General features: G+C 44.1%; 1 protein-coding gene across 3 annotated transcripts in view; it reads right to left on the reverse strand.

The window, feature by feature from the left end:
• Nucleotides 1-3,270: 3,270 nt before the first annotated feature.
• tbx1 (T-box transcription factor 1) overlaps nucleotides 3,271-22,833 on the reverse strand; it is a 37,182-nt gene continuing 17,619 nt past the window's right edge. For 2 of the 3 annotated variants that reach the window (XM_063073227.1, XM_063073228.1), the window contains 6 exons: nucleotides 19,519-19,620; nucleotides 15,961-16,132; nucleotides 14,913-15,068; nucleotides 11,262-11,329; nucleotides 10,750-10,865; nucleotides 3,271-5,702 (listed from right to left, as the gene is read on the reverse strand). In XM_063073227.1, coding sequence (XP_062929297.1) covers nucleotides 5,338-5,702; nucleotides 10,750-10,865; nucleotides 11,262-11,329; nucleotides 14,913-15,068; nucleotides 15,961-16,132; nucleotides 19,519-19,620 — 979 coding nt within the window. In that variant the 3' untranslated portion in view covers nucleotides 3,271-5,337. The remainder of the gene's footprint in view (nucleotides 5,703-10,749; nucleotides 10,866-11,261; nucleotides 11,330-14,912; nucleotides 15,069-15,960; nucleotides 16,133-19,518; nucleotides 19,621-22,833) is intronic. The other variant, XM_063073229.1, reaches the window with a different exon arrangement.

Below are 22,833 nucleotides of genomic sequence, written 5' to 3' on the forward strand. Positions count from 1 at the left end.
AAATATATATGTGGATAACTATAAATTACAATAAGTATATATTTTACAAGTATAGTGCTGTGTGGACGTCTCAGGCACCCTGGATTTTTAAATATGGTTTCAGATATGGTTTTGGTGTGGCCTCCACGGAGCCTTGATCTCAACATCACCGAGGCTGCCTGGGATCACCTGGGGAGACTGAAGCAAGCGAGGTAGCCAAAGTCTTGTGGTCTAATGGTCTTATAAAGTCGGCCGAAGAACTGTGGCAAGTTCTCCAAGATGCTTGGAACAACCCACCAGACGATTTTCTTCTACAACTGCACGACTTCTACAACCTGAGATTATTGATGCAGTTTTAAAGGCAAAGAGTGGTCACACCAAATATTGATTTGATTTAGTTTAGCGTTTTTTTCTTTACTGCTCCTTATAGTATTTTTTGCTATTTAGAAGCTTTTCATTTCATTATTTTGAAAGCACTTTCGATTTACAGAATTTTTACATATGCCTAAGACTTCTGCAGTAACGTATACATTTAACATATTATATTATATATAATATACGTCTAAATGGACAATATACTATTATATATAAAATATTCAATATACTTAATTATATATCACAAATATACATGTAGTTATTACAATAAATTCTACACATTTTTATGTATTGCATTGTACTCCTGCCGCAAAACAACAATCTTCACCGCATGCGCCGATGATTCTGATGTTCTCTGGCTCCCCACGCTTCAGGCTGAGGGTTCAGATAACCGCTATCGAATGGTGTACACACCGGGACGAGGGTGAGCAGTGGACGTTTCGGGCCGAGAGCCTTCTCCAGCCCTGAGGAAGAGTCGGCTGTTCACTCATTTCCATAGCAGCTCCTCCTGCACTCTGTGTGTGAAGCTTTGAATTTCCAGCAGCTACAGATTTTCTCGTATTTGCGGTCATGAACATTATATTTTACGTGATAAAATAACTTATGATTTTCAATAAATCGATTCACTGGCACACTGAATCGTATCCAAGGACCAATTTCACCGAATTAAAGCTCTGGGCTCAGGACGTACTTGGTGGTCACTGGAGGTGGGGGTGGGTGAAGGGGGGACTTCAGTCATTAACTTTAACGCTATTTGTTGTCGACTGGGACCATTAACACTTTCCAATCGTATTTTTAAATGGCCAGATTCCGCACCGCACGAGACTTGGTTAAATATTTACATAGTAATTTTATGCTTTGACATCACAGTGGAAGTCCGATAGGATTGTGGCTGGTGTATTATAAAATATTTTAAGTTTACACGGAATTTCCAAACATCCTCAAAATGAGAACCGACATGACATAGTAACGCATTAATAAGTGCATCACCCTTTTTATACTGGGCTCGATTCAAATCCAACAAAATCTCCCTTGATTTTTCTTTTCCCCTGGGTTGTGGTTCTAAGGTCGGATCCCTTGGGCGTTATCTCTCAAGCCAGCGTTCAAAGCGGATGTCTCCTGTGGAAAGATAACGGTAGCTAACACTGTGCAGGCTGAGAGTAGAGCAGAGAGGGACGGGGGTGGGGGGGGGGATGGTAGAATCGGGCTATAAGAGATCAGCTTCAGAGAATTTGTTTAGTTCAATAGTTCCTCATTTTAAAAAATATAATTTATAGAGTTATTTCAGAATCAAAATCAGAATCAGGTTTAATATCATTGGCATTCGTCGTGAAATTTGTTGTGATGCGGCAGCAGTACAATATAATACACAAGAATAAAACCTATAAAATACAATAAGAAATATATTTAAAATTTGAATTAAATAAGTGGTGCAAAAAGAGAGAGAAATTATTGAGGCGGTGTAGATGGGTTCAGTGTCCTTTCAGAAATCTGATGGCGGACGGGAAGACCCCCACCACCCAGGACATGCCCTCTTCTCATTGTTACCATCAGGGAGGAGGTACAGGAGCCTGAAGACACACACTCAGTGATCCAGGAACAGCTTCTTCCCCTCTGCCATCCAATTTCTGCATGGGCAGTGAACCAGTGAACACCACCTCTTTACTTTTTAATTCCCATTTTTCCACTACCTATTTAATTTAATTATTTAATATATTTACAGTAATTCGCATTTTTTTTCTCCTTACTGCATTGTACTGCCGCCGCAAAGTTAACAAATTTCACGTCATATGTCTTTACTAATAAACCCGATTCGGATTTTGTTTCGAGAGCTTTAAATTATAACGTTGATAACAGACTCGTAACGGGAAGCCAACGGTTGTCTGAAAGAGAGGTTATGTAAAACGACAAAGATGGCCATTAACTTTTTTTTTAATGAGCAGTACGTTCCCGTTATTAGTTATTGAAATGTGGAACGACGCTGATCTGGGTTCGAATACAGGCCCGTTCATTGCTACCCGCTTTTTGTTTTGTTCCACGCGAACTTCCTCCTTTGCTTGGGGCAGCCTCATTGACAAACACTCGGTGGTCACCTACCACGTCTCTTCTCCGCAAATGCGGGAAGCCCGTGAACAGGGCAGATAAGGTAATTCGTCATAGTAATAATGGGGGCGGCAGGGTAGCGTAGTGGTTAGCGTAATTTGTTACTGTTTATCAGGGATACAGGTTCAATTCCCGCTGCTCTCTTAAGGAGTTTGCATGTCCGCTGGGTGCTCTGGTGTTCTCCCACATTCGGGATTAGTAGGTTAATTAATGGGTGTAATTGTGCGCCACGGGCTCATTGAACCGGAATGCTCTATTACTGTGCTGTATCTCTAAATAAATAATTGAAATCTTCAAATCTGAAGTGAAAACAGGGAATGTCAGGTAGCATCTGTTGAAAGAGAAACAGTTACCGCAACTCTGTTTCTCTCCACGCGTGCGCCTAGTACTTTTCGGTTCGTTCTTTTTTCCTTTTATAAAAATTTTTATTTATCTAAAGATACAGCGCCGAACTGGCTCTTCCGGCCCAAAGAGCCGCGCCGCCCGACAACTCACCTATTTAACACTAGCCTAATCAGAGGACAATTTATAATGACCTATTAACCTATTACCACAGTCTTTGGACTGTGGGAAGAAACCGAAGCACCCGGAGGAAACCCAGGCAGTTACTGCGGGAATGTACAAAATCCTCACAGACAGCGGCGGAATTGAACTCCGAATCCTGACGCCCCAAGCTGTAATAGCGTCGCGTTAACCTCTATCCCCGTATTTATATGAACTCACTCTCGGGGGAAACGTCAAAGACTGAATACAGATATATTGACGAATTTTTTTAAAAAAAATACTCAATTCGCTAAAAGTCAAAAGGGAGTATTTAATCTTTCTTTAAATTTACCAGTTCATATAGAAAATTACAACACGCCGATCTTATTTTTGTTAAAAATATGAAAGCCATTTTACAACAAATGCTAAATTCACATTTAAACATTATTAACCACTAAAAAGTAACGGTTGCTAGCTAAATGTACAATATCTACAGGTTAAATATCTACACGTATCTACACTATCCCTGCTCGTTGCATCATTTAGCTAAAGGTCCTCCTTCACACAGTCCCTGTATTTTTAATATATTCATTTTTCATCGTCCACGGCACAAGGAATAATAAATACTAACTTCATTCCGCGGTAATATCGGCGTGACCAAACTTTGGCACTGAAACTTCAATTGCTAATATCCGAGTATTAGTGTTACCAAATAACAAGATTGCATTAAGAACAATACCGGCATTTCTCGACTTTTCGTCTCTTTTGGGAAATATTTTAAGGCATCCTTTGAAATACACCAGACTGGTCAGAAAATAGAAAGGAATTCAAAATCAGAACTTTGAATTTCGGGTTCGAATTGATTGTCCAACGCAACTGCATCAATGTTCAGAGTAACACAAAATACATGTAAATATATCCTTTCCCCAAATATAACATTTGCACACAAAACTAGAGAAATATATATATATACATATATACTTTTAAATTAGAATATTACAAATGTTTGGGTCAGCAGGTAGCTTTATGTTTCAATGGTTCAATGGTGCATTTAATACCAGAGAATGTATAGAGTATACAACCTGAAATTCCTACTCTTCGTAGATATCCACGCAACTGAAGAAACCCCCAAAGAATGAATGATAGGAAAACATTAGAACCCCAATAAATTGAACAGCTGCATTGCATATTATGTCGAAGCTAATATATCTACGTGATCCGAATTGAACATGTTTCCCCCGTGGGATTCCCCTGCGTCCCTAAAACATCTCCGAACTAATAAGTTGCCTGGGCCATTTCAGAGGGCAATTAAAGAGTTAAGCATGTTGCTTTGGGACAGGAATAGCAAAGTAGACACACCGGTAGAGCAGCTTCCTTCCCCAAGTGGACACGAGTGGACCGAATTTTCATTGAAAAAATAACCCAAAAATCACTACTAGTCTTTTTTTTTATATATTCAAGAATATATTTACGTGATGGACTTAGTTTCTTCAGATGCTATGCTGAGATTCGGACATGTCTGCACGGAAGGCTTGGGCTACGGATTAGTATCCAGGCACAGAACCGCTTTGCCACCTTAACCCCACAATACTGTAATGCATGGACTGGGAATATGATGCACTGTCCTCCGTTTTATTTGACTGTATCAACAGATTTTAACGCACATTCATGCGATTGTACTGACGTAATGATTCGGTTTTTGAACACGTACAGTTTTTAAATGAAATGTAATTTGCTGAATTTTTAACTACGTGGCTAAATCCGTGCCATCGTGAAATTGTCTCCATTCTAAATAAACTATGGCTTCTCTCAAAGCTGAAAGTGCAACTCGACACCTTTGCCGTTCACAAAAACAATAAAATAAAATTAACCCCAGTTGCCTGTTTACGCGTTTTCTCCACAGTTCTCAGTGCAGTCGGTTCGCTGAAGCAACATGCCCATGTTTGTCATCCAGCCACGTGGGAGTACGCCGCCCTGGGAACCAATGCGATACCAGAAGTATACCGCACCATCTTCCAATTGGATGATCGCATCAGTCAATGTACTACGACGCATACGTGATTGGTGAGCCACTGTATTAGACAGTCAAAGGAAAATAACCCAACCAATCATACTCCAATATCGTTGCCTTAGACCCGCCCAGTTACAATCTAATCACAATTAACGTCCTCCTCCATGCTCCTCTGTGATTAGTTAACGGGCTATCAATCAACTTGACCAGTTAAAAAGTTGTTCAATTCCAGTTGCACCAACGTGGAATTTTCCTGAACTGCAAACCGTAGTAACAGTTCAATCAAATAAGACAGATATCACCCCACTTTTGTGCATCTTCTTTAGTTTGCAGTAATAGCAGTTCCTTTTAAAAAGCTGTAAGTACATCGCTGAAAGTCCTGGTGTTTATCTGTGTCCATAGTCATAGTTAGTGGGCGCTGCGCTCCCGGGGTACATGTTCGCAGCTGGGTTCATGTGATGGTAACTATGACTCGCTATCCCAGGCAGCGGGTAGGGACTCGGCCTGGGTTTGGCTCCGATGTAGGTGTCATGGTAGGAGCGGTACTTGTAGGTGTGATGGAGGGTGTCCGCTGCTTGTGTGTGGGGATCCAGTCGCAGTTCGTGAGGCGGGCTTGGGCGGCTGAGCGGATGGAGTCCACCGGGGAGAGCCGGACTCAACACCCTGGACATGATCTGGGGCTGGTGTGGATGTTCCGCGTGCATGGTTGTCCGGTTAGGGTCCCGGTCATAGTCGCCTCTGGTGTCCGCATCTATGGATACAATATATCAAAGATAAGAACATAGAACAGTACAGCACAGCTTTGTATAAGGATACGATGTAAATACAGGTCAAATTAAATGTATTACAAAAGTACGTATCTGCCACTATATACTACCTGGAGTTTCATTTTCTAGCGGGCATTTACATGAAAATAGAATTCATGAAAAAAAACTTACGTAAGCAAAGACTGACAAAAAATTATTATGCAAAAGAAGACAGATCGTATAAATAATTAAAAATCAAATAAACAATACTGAGAACATGATTTGTTGTTCTTTCTTTAAACTATATCGAACTGATTACGGCAGCAGCACAAAGTTAATCTAAATCATTTACTGATTGATTGAGGCACGGCGTGAAATAGGCCCTTCCGTCCCTTCAAACTGCGCCACCCAGCAGTCCCTCAATTGAATGCAAACCTAATCACTGGACAATTTACGACGATCAATTAACTAATTAAGTCTTTGGGCTGTGAGAGGAAACCAGAGCACCCGGAGGAAACCCACGCAGTCACGGGGAGAACGTACAGGCAGTGCCGGGAATTGAACCCGTGTTGTTGGTACTCTAAAGCGTTGCGCTAACCTCTAAACTACCATACTGCCCAAATGCCCGCACGTGGTCCATACCCGCCATTCTCTGCACATTTTTACGCCAGTCTAACGACCTCTGAATCCCCTCTGCTGTATCTTGCCTCCACAACCCACCCTGGTAGTTCTTTCCAGGCACCCACCATTCTCAGTGTAAAATACTTGCACCACACATGTCCTTTGAATTTAAATGCATTCCCTCTGATATTAGACATTTCGACCCCGAGAAAAAAAGGTACAGATCTCTACTTTATCTATGTCTCTCGTTATTTTATATATTTCTACCAAGTTTATAACCACCACGTTAAGTCTCCACTCACAGTACATCAACCTATCAAATCGCGAACGAGACGGGCAGCGATTAAGTAGACCTTTTCAGTTGTGAAGAAGTCCAGGATCATTAGGATTAATTACAAAATGATTAGAGTTATCGAGTCCATCTAATCCGTGGCGAACTATTATTCTCACCGACCCGCACCCGGACCATAGTCCTGCATACCTGTGACATCCATGTACCTATCCAATTTTCTCTTAAAAGCTGGCGTCGACACCGTCGGCATCTCGTTCCATACTTTCACCACCCTCTGAGTCCTAATGTTCCCTTTAACCATTTCACCTTTCACTCTCAACCCATGACCTCTGGTTCCAGTCTCACCCAACCACAATGGAAAAAGCCTGGTCCTATGATTTTACATTTACGCCACCCCAAAGAAACAATAATGGAAACCGAACATTAATCTTCATTAATTTACGCCACCCCAAAGAAACAATAATGGAAACCGAACATTAATCTTACAGGCCGTTGTCTCCCAATAATTTGTTGGTTCGTTTTAGCTTGTTAAAACGGACTATTTATTTCATCCATTGACCGCCTTTGGCTGGGGAATCGGGATCGTCATGCACTCGATCGGGGGCTGTCCCGCAGCGCCCGGCAAATTCGCCCCCACCCCCAAGCCTCCGACCCCTACTCCAAATACCGGCAAAATCCAAACCAGTTGACCGTTACACAGGCTCAGCAATCCCGCAGCACCCGGCAAATTCGCGCCCCCCCCATCCCCAAGACTCCGACCGCTTCTCCAAATACCAGAAATATCCGACCCAGAGAACCGATACACAGGCCCTGCAGACCCGCAGCACCCCCTCCTCTCCTACTTTCCAGTCCTAACCTGTTCAACCTTCCATTACTAGTAACCCCAGCAAGACATTCACCGAGAAACTATTTTGTTCAGGGGTATGGACAGTACGGGATTCAATCATCGTACTGCTGGCTGCGTTTAAAAGTGACGACTGAGGGAAAACTCAATCAATAGGTAAAATTGATCGAGTGGAAAATAAATACTGGGCCGAACAACCAGATTCAATGTTGAATTCTATATAATTGTATACAACCTCTTCGTGTTCTGCTTGGAATAATTTCTCCATCGTCCCTTAAAATTACCGGAAATGCAATCATTAAATGGGAATGAATTCTGTAAAAATGGAGCAGGCGGCGGTGCCTCACTCATGCCTCCTACAGGGCACCGACTGGCTAACGTGCAAGTATAAACATACTGTTTTAAGTCTCCCACACAGCCGAGTGAACTTTCAGAGTAAGGCTGCCGGCAGGAATTAGTATAAAAGGGAGTGCACTTTCTCAGAAGAGGGAAAACACGCATGATAGGTCGAAGTTTGAGGGGGTAAGGTGGAATACGGGGCTACGCGGGGTGAACTCGGAATCTCTCCAGTCTGGGAGTTACAGGGCGACTTGTAACAAATGAAATGTAACAAAGGAAATGTAACAAATATAACAAAGGAAATCTTTGGACCCTGACAAAGATTTTTCCTTTGTTACATTAGATCCGATATAAAATTTACAAATGGCTTGAACACGAAAGTACAAACACGTAGTGAACAGTTATATTATGGCCCCAATGAAATTTAAATTTTCCAGTGTCTGGAATATGCTTCAGCCGGTCTATCCAATTAACTTAGGAGAAAATAAGCTTTATCTGAACACTATTGTATAACCTCAGTACATGCCAGGCAATGGTGCACTTTGGGGGTAATTTCACTGCTGTTGCGAATTGAGGGGGGCCAGTTCGCACGCACAAAATCCCGTAAATGATCTGCTTTTCTAACTGTTAGCACTTTATTCTGCTTTGTCTTACTGTATCTGTAATGTTACATTTTGCATGGTGTTACCGGTTACTTAGCACCCTCACAATGGAGTGAGATAAAGAATTGATCTGCGTGGCCGACCATGCTCTCTTCTCGCAGCTGCCATCAGGAAGAAGGTACAGGAGCCTCAGTTCCCCTTAACTAAGGAAAGATGTGCTGACATTGTAGAGAGTTCAAAGGAGGTTCACGAAAATGATTCCGGGAGTGAAAGGTTTGTCATACGAAGACCGTTTGATGGCTCTGGGCCTGTACTCACTGGAATTAGAAAAATGGGGGGGGGGGGGGATCTCATTGAAACCTATCGGATGTTGATAAAATGGATGTGGGAAGGACGGTCCCTATGGTGGGAGACCAGAGGACGCAGCCTCGGAATAGAGGGGCGTCCATTTAGAACGGAGATGGGGAGGAGGTTCTTTAGCCAGGGGGCAGTGAATCTGTGGAACTCGTTGCCACATGTGACTGTGGAGGCCAAGGCAGAGGTTGATACATTCTTGATTAATCAGCCCATGAAGGGTTACGAGAGAAGGCAGAAGATTGCGACTGAGATCAGCCTTGATGAAATGGCGCAGCGGGGTCGATCGGTACAGTGGCTTAATTCTGCTCCTATATCTGATGTCATATCGTCTTATAAACCCTGCCTCTTTAAAATTCTAATCAAATTTTCACTTTTAACGTCCAGCGCTTTGGAAACAATGATCCCAAGGTTATCCGCTCGATATTCCAGATGGGTCCTCTGAATAGACACGAACTAGTTGGAGAAAGGGCAGGAGTGGGAGGCGTTTCTTCTGCGTTCAAAGGGAAATTTCACATTTAATCAACTTTAAATGCAAAAGATCCCGACATTCCAGAGAGGTTTTCCAGAGTTCCGGCCATCAGACATCAGTTAAAACATTATATCAATTACATTAAGTGCAATTCATCTTCTTTACTATGTCCAAATTGGTCGCAGGTTTATCCACCCAAATGCACTTCAAAATGGAATTAAATGGCTCTATTGAACCGTGTGTGATGCCCCCAGCATGTTTTGAAGTACATTTAATATGTGTATGTTTACAGTATGCAACCTGAAATTCGCCCTCTTCACAGACATCCACGAAACAAAGAAACCCGATGGAACGATAGAAACATCGAAGCCCCGTAGACACCCCCTCCCCACCTGAGAGACGTGTCCCAAATTCTTTAAAAGACCGTCACTGAGAGAGGAAGTTATCTAACTCTTGGGGACTGTTCCGCCATTTAGTGAAATCATTGCTACTCTGCACCTTAATTCCAGTTATCTTTCAACACGGTGGGTGAACAAAAAATAACCAGTCGCAGACCAATAGTCTTGCAGACCATACAAAAGGTGATACCATCAGGCTGAAGCACAGCTTCTATCCCACCGTCAAAAACTATTGAATAGGCCTCTAGTAGGACAAGATGGACGAAACCTCACAATCCACCTTCTTGCACCTTATTGTCTGTACTGCATTCTCTCTGTACCTGTAACCCTTTATGCTATTATCGTTTCTCCTTGGATGGAATGGTCTGTATGGATCAGTACTGGCGCCTCGGGCAGTATCGGTGCCAGTTGCTTCGGGCAGATGGGGCTCGTCAGCCGTGGTCGGCAGCTCATCTAGAAGGAAAAACTCGGATCTCAAACCTCCGCTGCCTTGCGGCTGTACCCACTCCCGGGGAAGGCTTCGGTATAAATCCCGAGGGGAAAATCCGGAGCTGGGGTTCCTAAGGCAGTCCTACGTTGAATTCGACGCAGACTGGCAGCTCCTGCGACGCCGCTGGTGCCAAGCAGTATCGGTCTCCGCCGTCCCTTCGGATTCAGCGGCGGCGTGGAGGGGAGCGGCGGGGCGGGGGGCTTGCTACACGGGCAACAGCTTGCTCTCCATATCGTACTGCCCCGGCTTGTGTATCTAGACAGCGAGGACGACCAACGGAAGTAATGGATAGCATACGAAACCATGTTATCAAAATTTAATTGCGGTTTGAGGGGAGTTCTATCAAAACTCAGACTGCAATAATGTTCATCACATTCATTCCTGAAATCCTAGTCTCTGTTATATGGACCCTGCCATTCAGATTTGGACTCTCCAAGCAGTGAAAAATATTTCTACCTAATTCACCAGCTTCTCTTGAAAGCTCGGTCAAACCACTTCTTGAAGTTTAAATTCCAGGGAATGCTATGCTAGTTTGTGTAACATTGACGATGTACGTTAAAAGCATGTGCATAGTGGTTTGTTTGGAAAAACCATAGCTCTTGGTGTCTGAGACCGAGAGATGAAGGTGAGGTTCACATACCTTTTTCACTGCCGTTCTGCTGTGGTGAGGACACCGGGTTCCGGTTTCTGGTGAAAGCGCTGATTAATTGCAAAGAGCCTGGTCTGTGATTCCTCGGCCTATAATATGGTACAAAACTGTTCATTTGAGAACATTTAGATCAAACTCAGTGAATTTTGAGTCTTAAAAATGTTAAGCATGCATAACGAAAAAAAAAATCGCTTTAAATCGCGAAACGAGGAATAAATCTAATCATGTTATCAGGCTAATTTGGTTGGTACGGTAGCACAGCGGAGAGCGTAATGCTTTACAGCGTCAGCGACACGGGTTCAACTCTCGCCACTGTCTGTGAGCAGTTGGCGAGTTCTCCCGGTGACCGCGTGGTTTTCCCGAAGACGCACGGCGCAGTAGGTTAATTAGTCACATGGGTGAAATTGGGGCGCCGACTCTTTGGCCCGGAAGGGCCTGTTGCCGTGTTATACAGTATCTCTAAATAAATAATTATAATTTAGCCTTTTGCTTCTTTCACTCACCAGTCTTCAGGATCACAGTCTCTAAATCCTTTTGCAAATGGATTGCTTGCGATTTTTAGCTGTGTTATCTGGGGGAATTAAGATCAAATACTCCACGTCAATCAGGCCTTGATTTGAGAGCGGAACCTAATGTTCCACGCAATTTTAGGCGATGCTTTGACATCTGTAATTTTCCGGCATAAATAAACGCGCTCATCTTAATATTTTATGAATAAAACATTAAAATATTTTGCGACACACAAAATACTGGAGGAACTCAACAGGTTAGGAAGCACTTATGTAAATTTAATAAACAGTCGACGTTTCGGGCCGAGACCCTTAATCCGGACGGGAAAGGAAGGGAGAAGACGCCAGAATGGTGCGGCACGGTAACGTAGTGGTTAGCATAACGCTTTACGGTACCAGTGACCCGGGTTCAATTCCCATCGCACGGTGGTGTAGTGGTCAGCACAACGCTTTACGGTACCAGTGACCCGGGTTCAATTCCCATCGCACGGTGGTGTAGTGGTCAGCACAACGCTTTACGGTACCAGTGACCCGGGTTCAATTCCCATCGCACGGTGGTGTAGTGGTCAGCACAACGCTTTACGGTACCAGTGACCCGGGTTCAATTCCCATCGCACGGTGGTGTAGTGGTCAGCACAACGCTTTACGGTACCAGTGACCCGGGTTCAATTCCCATCGCACGGTGGTGTAGTGGTCAGCACAACGCTTTACGGTACCAGTGACCCGGGGTCAATTCCCACCGCACGGTGGTGTAGTGGTCAGCACAACGCTTTACGGTACCAGTGACCCGGGTTCAATTCCCACCGCTGCCTGTAAGAAGCTTGCACGTTCTCTTCGTGACCGCGTGGGTTTCCTCCCACAGTCCAAAGACGTGCAGGTTGGTACGTTAATTTATCATTGTAAATTGTCCCGTGATTAGGTTAGGACTAAACTGGGGATTTGCTGGGCGGCGCGGCTCGAAGGGCCGGAAGGGCTGAATTTCATAAGTAAATAAAAAGTCTGTAGTGACATTTAATTAATGCATCTTATCTTGCAATGAGTGACTTGATTGTTTTTCAGCGTGTTAAAAGAAACGGCATATCGACAACTACTTTGGTTATTAGGAGCTGTTATTTAAAATGGGAGCAGCACGTTATAAATCCTGCTGATATATGTGAGTGTGTCACAGTCTATAAAACAAAGGTTGCTAACTTTCGGTCAGTTCTAATTGGCTCAGTTGTCGCTTTGTTCCTTGTGCACCCCAAGAACGGGCCAGAGAGGCGTCTAAACGAATGTAGAAGAAATAGCGTAATAATCGCATCTCGCGACATGCTCTTGTACAGAAATGATCCGGCGCGAAATGTTCTATTGTTGTTAATTCATTGCTAAAATATGCTCCCTGTAAATGTCCGGAATGGCTGTAAAGAAAACTTTAATCCGTTATTGACAGTTGCAGACGGAAAGGTCAACGGATGGAAGGCAGAGGATATGGCAGACAGACTCAGAACAGCTGCTCTCGGACATCAGGACCATGCCAGGAGTGTTACACATCGGTATTACATTAGAAAAAGAAACCCACAACTGAAACAGATTTAAAGCCATGGCCGGCAATGAGAGATCTCTTGATATTTTTGTTCAAACTTTGAAGGATTGCCATTAAAAGTGGAAGCGGCCCATTTGTAACTGAGCCGCGCCACCTTTGATTGACACTTCTCGCTGGGATACTTGTTTTGGTTTTAAAAAAATACCGGAGCCTTGGATTTACACAGATAATTGCATCCCAGTGGGTTTTAGGAAGTTTTCTATAGTCAGAATTGCAGGTCGCGAGTCCTTGAGGTAGCTGCACGGATTTAGATCTGAAATCCCTAAGCTCTCAGGTTCCAGGCTGCCCGGTTGTGAATGAATCGAGCAGATGTCCTGGAATGAAGGGTACGCTGCTCCCCTGATACCTTCCCAAACAGACTTTAACTCTCAAACGGCAAGCGGGAGCTGCCAGTTTAAAGCCGCCTTTTTAAAAAAAAAGCTGCTTCATGGTCGGAGCTCCCTGTAATCAGGGTTCACGCATGCCAGGAAGATATATACAACAGATGACAGTATGATTTAGCGCGAAGATCCGAAGGCATGACAGTGTCGACACGTCCACATACTTCAATTTTATATGCACTGAGCTACCAACACATGAATTCTATTGCCCTAACTTTTTCCCCATCGCTGCTTCGACACGCCTTATGCCGAAGCCGTAGATTTCAAGCAGGGCCATCAATTTAATTTGCCACTCTAGTAGTTTGCAGATGAGCTTTTTATATGTAAGAATTTTGCGAATTACTCCACTCAGTACACTGCGAGCGGCTCATTGCCACAAGATCACCGAAGCACTGGCGTTAATAAAATAAAAGCACGCATATGCATTCTAATTGTTCGAGTAACGCCTGCAATTTGCGGCAGGGACTCAGTCCTGATGACGGGTCTCGGCTCGAAAAGTCGACTGGCTATTCATTTCTATAGATCAGGGTTTCTGGACGTTTTTTATGCCATGGACCCCTTTGTCAGTCTGGTGAAACCTGGGAGCCTTCTCAGAATAACGTCTTTAAACATATAAAATAAAATACACAGGATTACAAAAGAAACCGATTATATTGAAATGTATGTACCAAAATATTTAAAAAAACAAATGATTGAAGGAACACGCACAAAATGCTGGAGAAACTCAGCAGGTCAGGCAGCATCCATAGAAGATGCCCGACTTGCTGAGTTCCTCCAGCATTTTGAGTGTGTGTTGCTTGGGACGTTCAGCACGAGCAGACTTCCTCGTATAAATAATTGAAGGAAATGCGAAATTTCAGTTCGAGGTTAGTGAAAATTAGATGTAAATTTTCCCATCTAAGTTCACGGACCCCTTGGAATCTGTCCACGGACCCCAGGTTAGAAAGCCCTGCTGGAGATGCTGCCTGACCTTCTGAGTTCCTCCAGCATTTTGTTGAAATGGTTGAAGATTTATTTATTATTGAAGTGCGTATGCAGTGTACAACTCTGAGACCCGTCCTCTCCAGCTAGCCAGATAGCCACGAAATAAGGAACACCATAGAGTCGTTCAAACAAAACCATCAACTCCCCCATCAGCGCAAAACGGCAACATCAAACTCCACCCTACGCTGAAAAAACAAATCCGCAAACGGTAAGAACATCAACATCGCCCCCCACCGCAGAAAAAAACTCTGCGCAAACGGCAACAAGTACCTCAAACTCCAACCCCGCAGAAAACAACAAATCGTGCAAACTGCGCGATTTATACCCGTTGCTCTGGAGTTCCAGCATCTGCAGAATCGTTTGAGTTTACAGCTTTCTAAATATTAGTAAGACAATGCAATGGGAATACCTTCCACAATGAATATTTCAGAACTGCTCAGATAGTTTTAAATGTGCAGAATTTCCGAAATAACTGGCGACATTGTTATTAACAAGCGAACGCATGTTAATTCAAAACTGACGTGCGATAGGTTGTGTCCAAATCCGGGTTTAAAAAGCAATAAATTGCTGATAGTTTCCAGATTGCTCTAGATCACTGACGGCTTTGAAGAGTGTAGTCTTGCAAATCCCACAGACCGGCGGTACGGAGACAGATGATGACCCCCATAATGAATTGCAACACCCGTTAAATACACGTACCCGGTGGTTCTGATACGCCGTGACCGCCGTAAATCTGGTCTCCTCAAACAGAAATGTTTTAAAATTCTCCTCGGCGTACTTTTCGCTGTCTTTCCTCGGGTCAACGTAAACGACGTGAAACCGCGGCTGGTATCTGTGCATCGAGTTTAGGATAATCTGCGTAAGAAAGAACACGAAATAGGTTATCTGAAGATCGTACGGCTCAGAAAAAAAAGCCATTCGTCCTATCGTGGGAGTGCCGGACCTTTCGTTGCCTTAATTTAACAGATCTTTTAATAGAGGCTCGTCGGGTGCTCAGTAGACAAGGGAGGCTGCTTCATCCAGCAATATCATGAGTCGATATTAGGCTGGCCGTGTTTCCTATAGCGGGAGAGTCCAGGACCCAAGGGCACGGTCTCAGAATGTAATGCCGCCCCTTCAGAACCGAAATGAGGAGGGTGACGAATCCTTGGAATTCATTGCCACAATCCGGTGTGGGGGCCAAGTCATCGGGTATATTTAATGTGGAGGCCGGTGGGTTCTTGATTAGCCGGGCGTCAAAGGTTAGAGGGAGAAGTCGGAAGAATGAGGTTGAGAAGGAAAATAAATAAACGATGGTGGAATGGCGGTGTAGACTCATTGGGCTGAATGGCCTAATTCTGCTCCTATGTCTTATAAACTCATAGAGTCCTGGAACACTGTAGCGCGGAAGCAGGCGATTCGGCCCTTCTAACCCGTGCCGAACTATTAATCTGCCTATCCCCATCGACTTGCATCCGGACTACAGCCCTCCACGCCCCTCTCATCTGCGTGCCCATCCAAATTTCTCTTCGATGTTGAAATCGAGCTCAAATCCAACACTTGCGCTGACAGCTCTCACCATCCTCTGAGTGGGTGAGATCCCGCTCAAGTTCCCATTAAACAATTTGCCTTTCACCCTTAACCCATGACCTCTAGTTCCAGTTTCACCCGACCTCAGTGGAAAAGAAGCCTAGTCTTACGATCTTCAATCTACGCCACCCCAAAGTAACAATAATGGAAACCGAACGTAAATCATTAATCTACTTACATGCCCGTTGTCATCCAATAAATTATTGGTTAGTTTTAGCTTGTCAAAAGAGACAATTTGTTTCATCCATTGAGCACCCTTGGCTGGGGAATCGGGGTGGTAATGAACTCGACCGGGAGTCGCTGGATCTGCTTTCCCGGCGACCAGCCAGGAGGAACTGTGAAAAGCATACCTGGGGAGAACAAGAATGAATAAATCCCCACAGCAAATAAACAGCGAAGGCTGGGCAAGTTATTTACTGAACGCAAAATATATAAACTTCGTGTTTCGTCCATTGGCGTGGAGCATGCGGCGAACATCGGAGTGTTTACTCCTGTTCCTCACTAGCATGCCAGAAAATGAATTAAATAGTAAAGGGACAAACCAGGTTCGCACGGCTTAAATCGTATGCCCCAGTTAGGGAATTAAAACGTTTCTGATGTGAACATGTATATGTCCATACAGAAAGCTCCACTGACATGACAGGTTAATTCTCTATCCTCTCTCACAGATGCTGCAGGACCTGCTGTCTGTTTCAGTTTTTACTGTTTCTATTCTGTATATGGAATGGCTGTCTGTCAGCGTTTTGTATGCGTTTCCGTGTTCCTGTCTCCGTCTGTGTGTACTGGTGAGTTTTCATTTGCGTAAGTGTATGTGTATGTGACTCTCTGAGATTCTGCATTTGTCTGTGTAAGTGTGCCTGCCTGAGTTTGTCTGCGTTGTGCGTGTCTGCGTGTCTATGAATCTGCGTTTGTGTGCGTATGTGTGCATGTATGTTTGCTTTGTGTGTGACGCAGTGTGTCTGTGAGTCTGTGTTTGTGTACGTATGCGAGTGTGCGCGCGCCAGTCTGCGTTTCTGTGTTCGCGTGTGTGTGTGTGTACATGCGTGGCTAAATCTGTGTGTGTGTGTGTGTGTGTGTGTGTTTGTGTGTAAGTGTGAGTGTGTGTGTGTGTGTCCATGCGTGGCTAAATCTGTGTGTGTGTGTGTGTGTGCATGTGTGTGTGTGTGTTTGTGTGTAAGTGTGAGTGAGTGTGTGTGTGTGAGAGAGTGAGTGTGCATGTGTGAGTGTGAGTGTGTGTGTGAGTGAGTGTGTGTTTGTGTGTATGTGTGAGTGAGCGTGTGTGTGTGACTGTGTGTGTGAGTGAGTGTATGTGTATGTGTTTGTGTGTATGTGTAAGTGAATGTGCGTGCGCGTGTGTGTGTGCGTGACAGTGTGTGTGAGTGTGTGTGTTTGTGTGTATGTGTGAGTGAGTGTGTGTCTGTGTGTGACTGTGTGTGTGAGAGTGAGTGTGTGTGCATATGTTTGTGTGTATGTGTGATTGAGTATGTGTGTGTGTGTTTGTGTGTATGTGGGAGTGAGTGTGTGTGTGTGTTTGTGTGCGTGCGTGTGTGTGTGCGTGACTGTGTGTGTGACTGTGTGTGTGTGTGACTGTGTGTGTGTATATGTTTGTGTGTATGTGTGATTGAGTGTGTGTGTGTGTGTGTGTTTGTGTGTGTGTGTGTGTGTTTGTGTTTCTGTGTGTGTGTGTGTGTGTGTGTGTGTGTGGGTGTGTGTGTGTCTGTGTGTCCGTGGCACCTGCACCTTTGAAACCAGCTCCAAGTTGACGTTTCGGGCTGAGACCCTACGGTAGGACTTGAGAGAATTATGTGAGGGAGCTGGAAGAAGCAGTGTATATTTCTGGAAACGTTGCTAACGTTGTGAGCGAGAGCGACGTCTTCCTCGTTAGAGGTGTTTAGTTAAGGTAAAATCAGTGGAAATGTATTAATGGTGGTGGTGGTGGGGCGGGGCGGGGGGAGGGGTGCGGTTGTTCTCCGCACCTCCATTTCTATTCGGAAAGAAGATACACTACAGTCGAGCATGTAGACGGGGTTACGGAATGGATGATTTGGTCACTTAGGTCTGGGGAGGGAATAAATTTCTTGTGCATCTTTGGAATTGTCTGGTCCAAGAAACCGGGAGAAATCTTTTTCTTATACTCGAAAGTTGGAGGAGAGGTTTGGACACTGGGATTTAGAGGATTGGCGGGGCATGGGAGGTGAGGTGACTCCGGCGTGACGCTTTCTCCGAGGGCACTGATAATATGGGCGCTGAGCATTTTGAGCATTTAAAAAATATGACCAAGCACACACAGACACAGACACAGACACACACACACACACACACACACACACACACACACACAACACTACTTTATATTGCTTCAGACTCTAAAGGGCCAAGGGCGCTTTTCAAACACGTTATTGAAGATCGGTGGTGGATGGAGTGTAGTGGAAAACGTTATTTTAACAGCAGTCTGTTGATTATTTTGCGTAGAACCTCACGATATAAATATGAACCAATAAATCACTGGGCGCTCTGTTTAACATTTCCTTTATGATGCTCAATACCATTTCAAACAGCTTTTGGTCCTGGGTGACAATTACCGTGATAAAACGTGGAGTAGACCCTTCCGGCCTTTCGAGCTGCGCTGCCCAGCAACCCCCGATTTAACAGCAGCCTAATCACAGTACAATTAACCAACCGGTAGGTCTTTCGACTGCGGGAGCACCCGGAGGAAACCTACGCGGTCACCGAGAGAACGTACGAACTCCTTACAACAGCGGCGGGAATTGATCCCGGGTCGCCGTACTGTAAAGTGTTGTGCTAACAATTGCGCTCGAGTTCCGCCCCTTTGTGTGAATAAACAGATTATGTCTAAAAGGGCGCTATCTATGACGCACATTGATTATCCACGCAAATTCAACGTCAATCTGTTTCCCTGTTCCATCTTTAGTATCCGTTATTTTGGTGGAATTACCTCAGTAAAAGGGAACTAGCGGATTTGGATTCGGTTACAAGATAGATCAAGCAAGATAAACAACTGCTATAAAATATCTCTTCGGGAGGAATTGATAGTGCGAAGTACTGCACTCACGTCTCAATACTTGTATCATCTAAGCAGAACAAGATACTTGTATGAATGAATAATCTTAGATAAGAAAGATAAAAGGCCAAAGTTCATTGGCAATATCACAAGCTACAGTCTCTAAGACTTACACCTCCGGCTTAGAACTCATATGTCTATACTGCTGGTTGGGCGTCTCTTGATCGAAGCGGTAACAACGTAATCCGCCGCCTGACTATTAAAAATACATCTCTCTACGAGGCAACACACGCAAAATGCTGGGGGAACTCAGCAGGTCAGGCAGCATCTATGGAAGCGAATAAACAGATTTCGGACCGAGTCTCTTGATCAGGATGCACAGTGGGGTTAGGAGGCGGCGGAGGGAGAGTAGATGAATCAATTTAGAGCAGGGGTTCCCAGCTTGCGGCCCACTGACCTCGGTTAATTGCAGGTGTTCATGGCTGGGAACCCCTGATTTAGAGGGTGTCCCATATATAGAACATATGAGGTGCGTTGGCGTTATATATTCTACCGGAACGTCCTGAACTCTGTAATATTTTCTCAAGGTTTTGTTACCCCCGCGAGAACGTCCAACTAATACCGCTGCACCGCCTTTGCTAAAAGCATATCGCTTTTCTGTCCTGTTATCATCTCTCCCTTAAAGTAACGTCGATAAAGTTTGATTTTACTTGCCGGTATCTTTTATCATCGACCGGTACAAAGTCCATGAGTAGCATGTAGTCAGCCATGGGATCCATCCCGAAAAGCTTCACTTGAAAAGTCGGGAACATTCTCCTGTGAACGGGGAAGAAGAGCGAGTTGGTTAAACCTCGGCAGAAAATAATTTAACGAAGCCCTAACGCAGCGAGAATCGGCTCAACTCGCCGACATCCGGGGCAATTCCACCTTCATTCTCCTTTCTGCCGACTTCCCGGCAAATACCGGGGCGGCACGATAGTGCAGAGCGCAGTGGTCAGCACAAGGGCTTTGCGCTACCAGCAACTCGGGTTCAATTCCCGCCGCTGCCTTTAAGGAGTTTGCACGTTCTCCCCGTATGCGCGTGGGTTTCCTCCGGGTGCTCCGATTTCCTCCCACAGTACAAAGACATACTGGTTGGTAATTTAATTGGGCATTGCAAATTGCCCTGTGATTAGGCCAGGATTAAATCGGGGGTTTGCAGGGAGACGCGGCTGGAAGAGACGGAAGGGCCTCTTTCGCGCTGTATCTCAATAAATCAATAGGTACATATTTCTAGAAGCTCAGTTTATTTCTTTGCCGTAGTCCTCTACGACTCTATGTAGTACAATCGTCCGTAATTACTCCATGAACCAATAACGGGCTCTTCGCTGTGGGACTTCTGCCACTTGGGGCGACGTACACTCACGGTCACGTCCACGGAATAATACCCCAAGGAAGTACAGAATGCTCTGCCCCAGCGCTCCGCTCCTCTAGCAGGAACCAACGATGGGATCAACAAGAGCGACTCAGCATGAGATTGGAGACTTCTCTAACGTTAAGTCAAAACACAGCACAATAAAAAAAAACACAATGCTTCCAGCACAGACGTGAAAAATAGAAAGCCTTGTGGCAATCAAACACTCCCGAAGATTAATAATAATAACTAATTTGTGGACCATTTCTCATACAAACGATGTAGTTGAAAGTGCTTTACAAAGGGATAAAGTGCAAACACGAAAATAGAAGGCAGAAAGATGTTAGTTAAAAACAATGTTAAATACAGGTTTTGAGCTGACAGTTAAAATTGTCAACCGACTCCGCATCCCTTATTGTTCTAGGTATAAAATTCCACATTAAGGAACGTTGTTCAGTAAAGCTGTTCTACCGATTACTTTTTGAGGAAGATTGTTCAAATTTGAAGTACTTTATGCAGAATCGGACATGATTTAATTCGAATTCAATTATGAGGATTTAACACAAATTTGACCGTGGTTACCTATAATTTTGATGTACAGGGGATAAGTAATTCTACAATAAAACGGGACGGTCAATGAAATAACCCCGGGAGGTGAATAATTAAAAGTGGGAGAATGCAGTGCTAGTTACTGCAACACAATATTAAATGAATAATGAATATCTTTTGTTTCTATTCAACGTTCGGTCAGTTACCCTCCCGCCTTAAATTTAGAAACAATTTAGGGGTTTTCTATTTTGGTCTCTGGTTTAACTGCAAATAAAATCCAACCAGACCAAATGGAAGTTGCTGTGGCTAGTTATCTGGGAGTTATGCAGAGACTTTGATACCTCTCGCACCAAGCTATGATCCCAAAGTGGCTTTCTGTCTTAGAAAGAGAACCGCGTTAACTAAGCGGCAGTGGTTGTGACTAGGTGCGCAAAAGCACACTCGCGTGTGTGAATTTATATATTTACATTCGTGTGTAAGGTGTGGTGGGATCTCTGTGCAAATACGTGAATGCATAGGGGTGCTTGGATGCGTTGGCGTGTGCATGAAAATCGGCACAATTATTTTCTTAAATTTCCACATCAGCTAAAACACTAATTTAGAATAACTAGATCTCAACTCTGTCAGAAGCCTTGGAGGAACATTTTAACCTGGTCAGCGGCATCTTATGGAATGAAACGGGGGGAGATTTCAAACCGCAGTCACGCTTCACAAAGCGAAACCTTGAGCTGCAGAGCATTCTATTTCACAGCTAAATTTACTATATATTTATTATAATATAATTCTCGTCTATTGAAGTAAACGAAATGCACACATGCCAGGAAATGAAGCGTGTTCCTATTAAAGGGAAACGGAATGCAATAGCGTGAGAGGTGGGTTTTTTTTGGTTGTGACATTCCGCGCGTTAATTTTACGCCTGGGTTACATATAAGGACACCTTTTAAGGTCTCCATTTCTAGCGAAGGTTATATTATTCGACAGCATTCACTATGATGACCCTTCCTTGTTTCTTGCTAAACATCGTGGTTGCCACACAGTGTCTCGGAGCGGGCAGCGTCCTCTCCCGAACTTTGTGGGGCCTGGTGATGATTTAAAACCGTTCACTAAAGTTTCATATTGGACTTGAATTTAATTGAGAGCAATAAGGGCCGCTCCAATCTCGCTGAGTCGTTTTGGAAACTGCGATCGACAACAGCACGGTGTTTACCACAGACACAAGTTCTGGGACAAAGATTCCAACTTGATTTGATCTCCTTTCTCCTTGACTAGTTTTAATGGTCCTCCATTGCAGTCTAAAAATGCCCTGGTATTTATATCCAAACAGATCTCATTAATCTCGTCGCGTTTATAGTCTACCCTCCTCCCGATTGAGCCTTTCCCGGGAACAAGATATAGTATAAGAAACGTTCATTATTACCTTTTGTTTGGTTAGAGCAGCAGCCTTTAAAAGGAAAAACCCTCTCTCCCTCTCTCCACCTTATCTGTATTTCTCCCCCCCAACACACACAAACACACAAACACACACACACACACACACACACACACACACACACACAAACACACACACACACAAACACACACACACACACACACACACACACACACACACACACACCACGAAACGAACTGTTACCTTTTCTGGTTTCATCACAGGCCGGCTTAGACCTACGCTCACCCGTCCACTGAGAAGGACAAAGGCCTCTGTGCGCGATTTTAAAATGAGGCTCACAATGAATACTAATTTACAATTTCTAAAATTATGATGGGAAATCGGATTATTTAAAATTAACATATCATTTTTTTAATGAATCGATTTGTTTGAAATTATAAACACGAGAAAATCTGCAGATGCTGGAAATCCAAAGCAACGCGCACAAAATGCTGGAGGAACTCGGCAGGTCAGGCAGCATCTACGTTTCGGGCCGAGTCGTCGACTGTTTACTCTTTTCCATAGATGCTGAGTTCCTCCAGCATTTTGTGTGTGTTGCTTTGAAATTGTACCTGTTCTTGGATTCGGCCAGATATACCTGGGATTGAATTTTTTGCTTTCTCGAAGTACATTTATTATCAAAGTATGTATATTGCAT

Source organism: Mobula hypostoma, chromosome 21, assembly GCF_963921235.1.
Source record: "Mobula hypostoma chromosome 21, sMobHyp1.1, whole genome shotgun sequence".
NCBI classification, from domain to species: Eukaryota; Metazoa; Chordata; class Chondrichthyes; order Myliobatiformes; family Myliobatidae; genus Mobula; species Mobula hypostoma.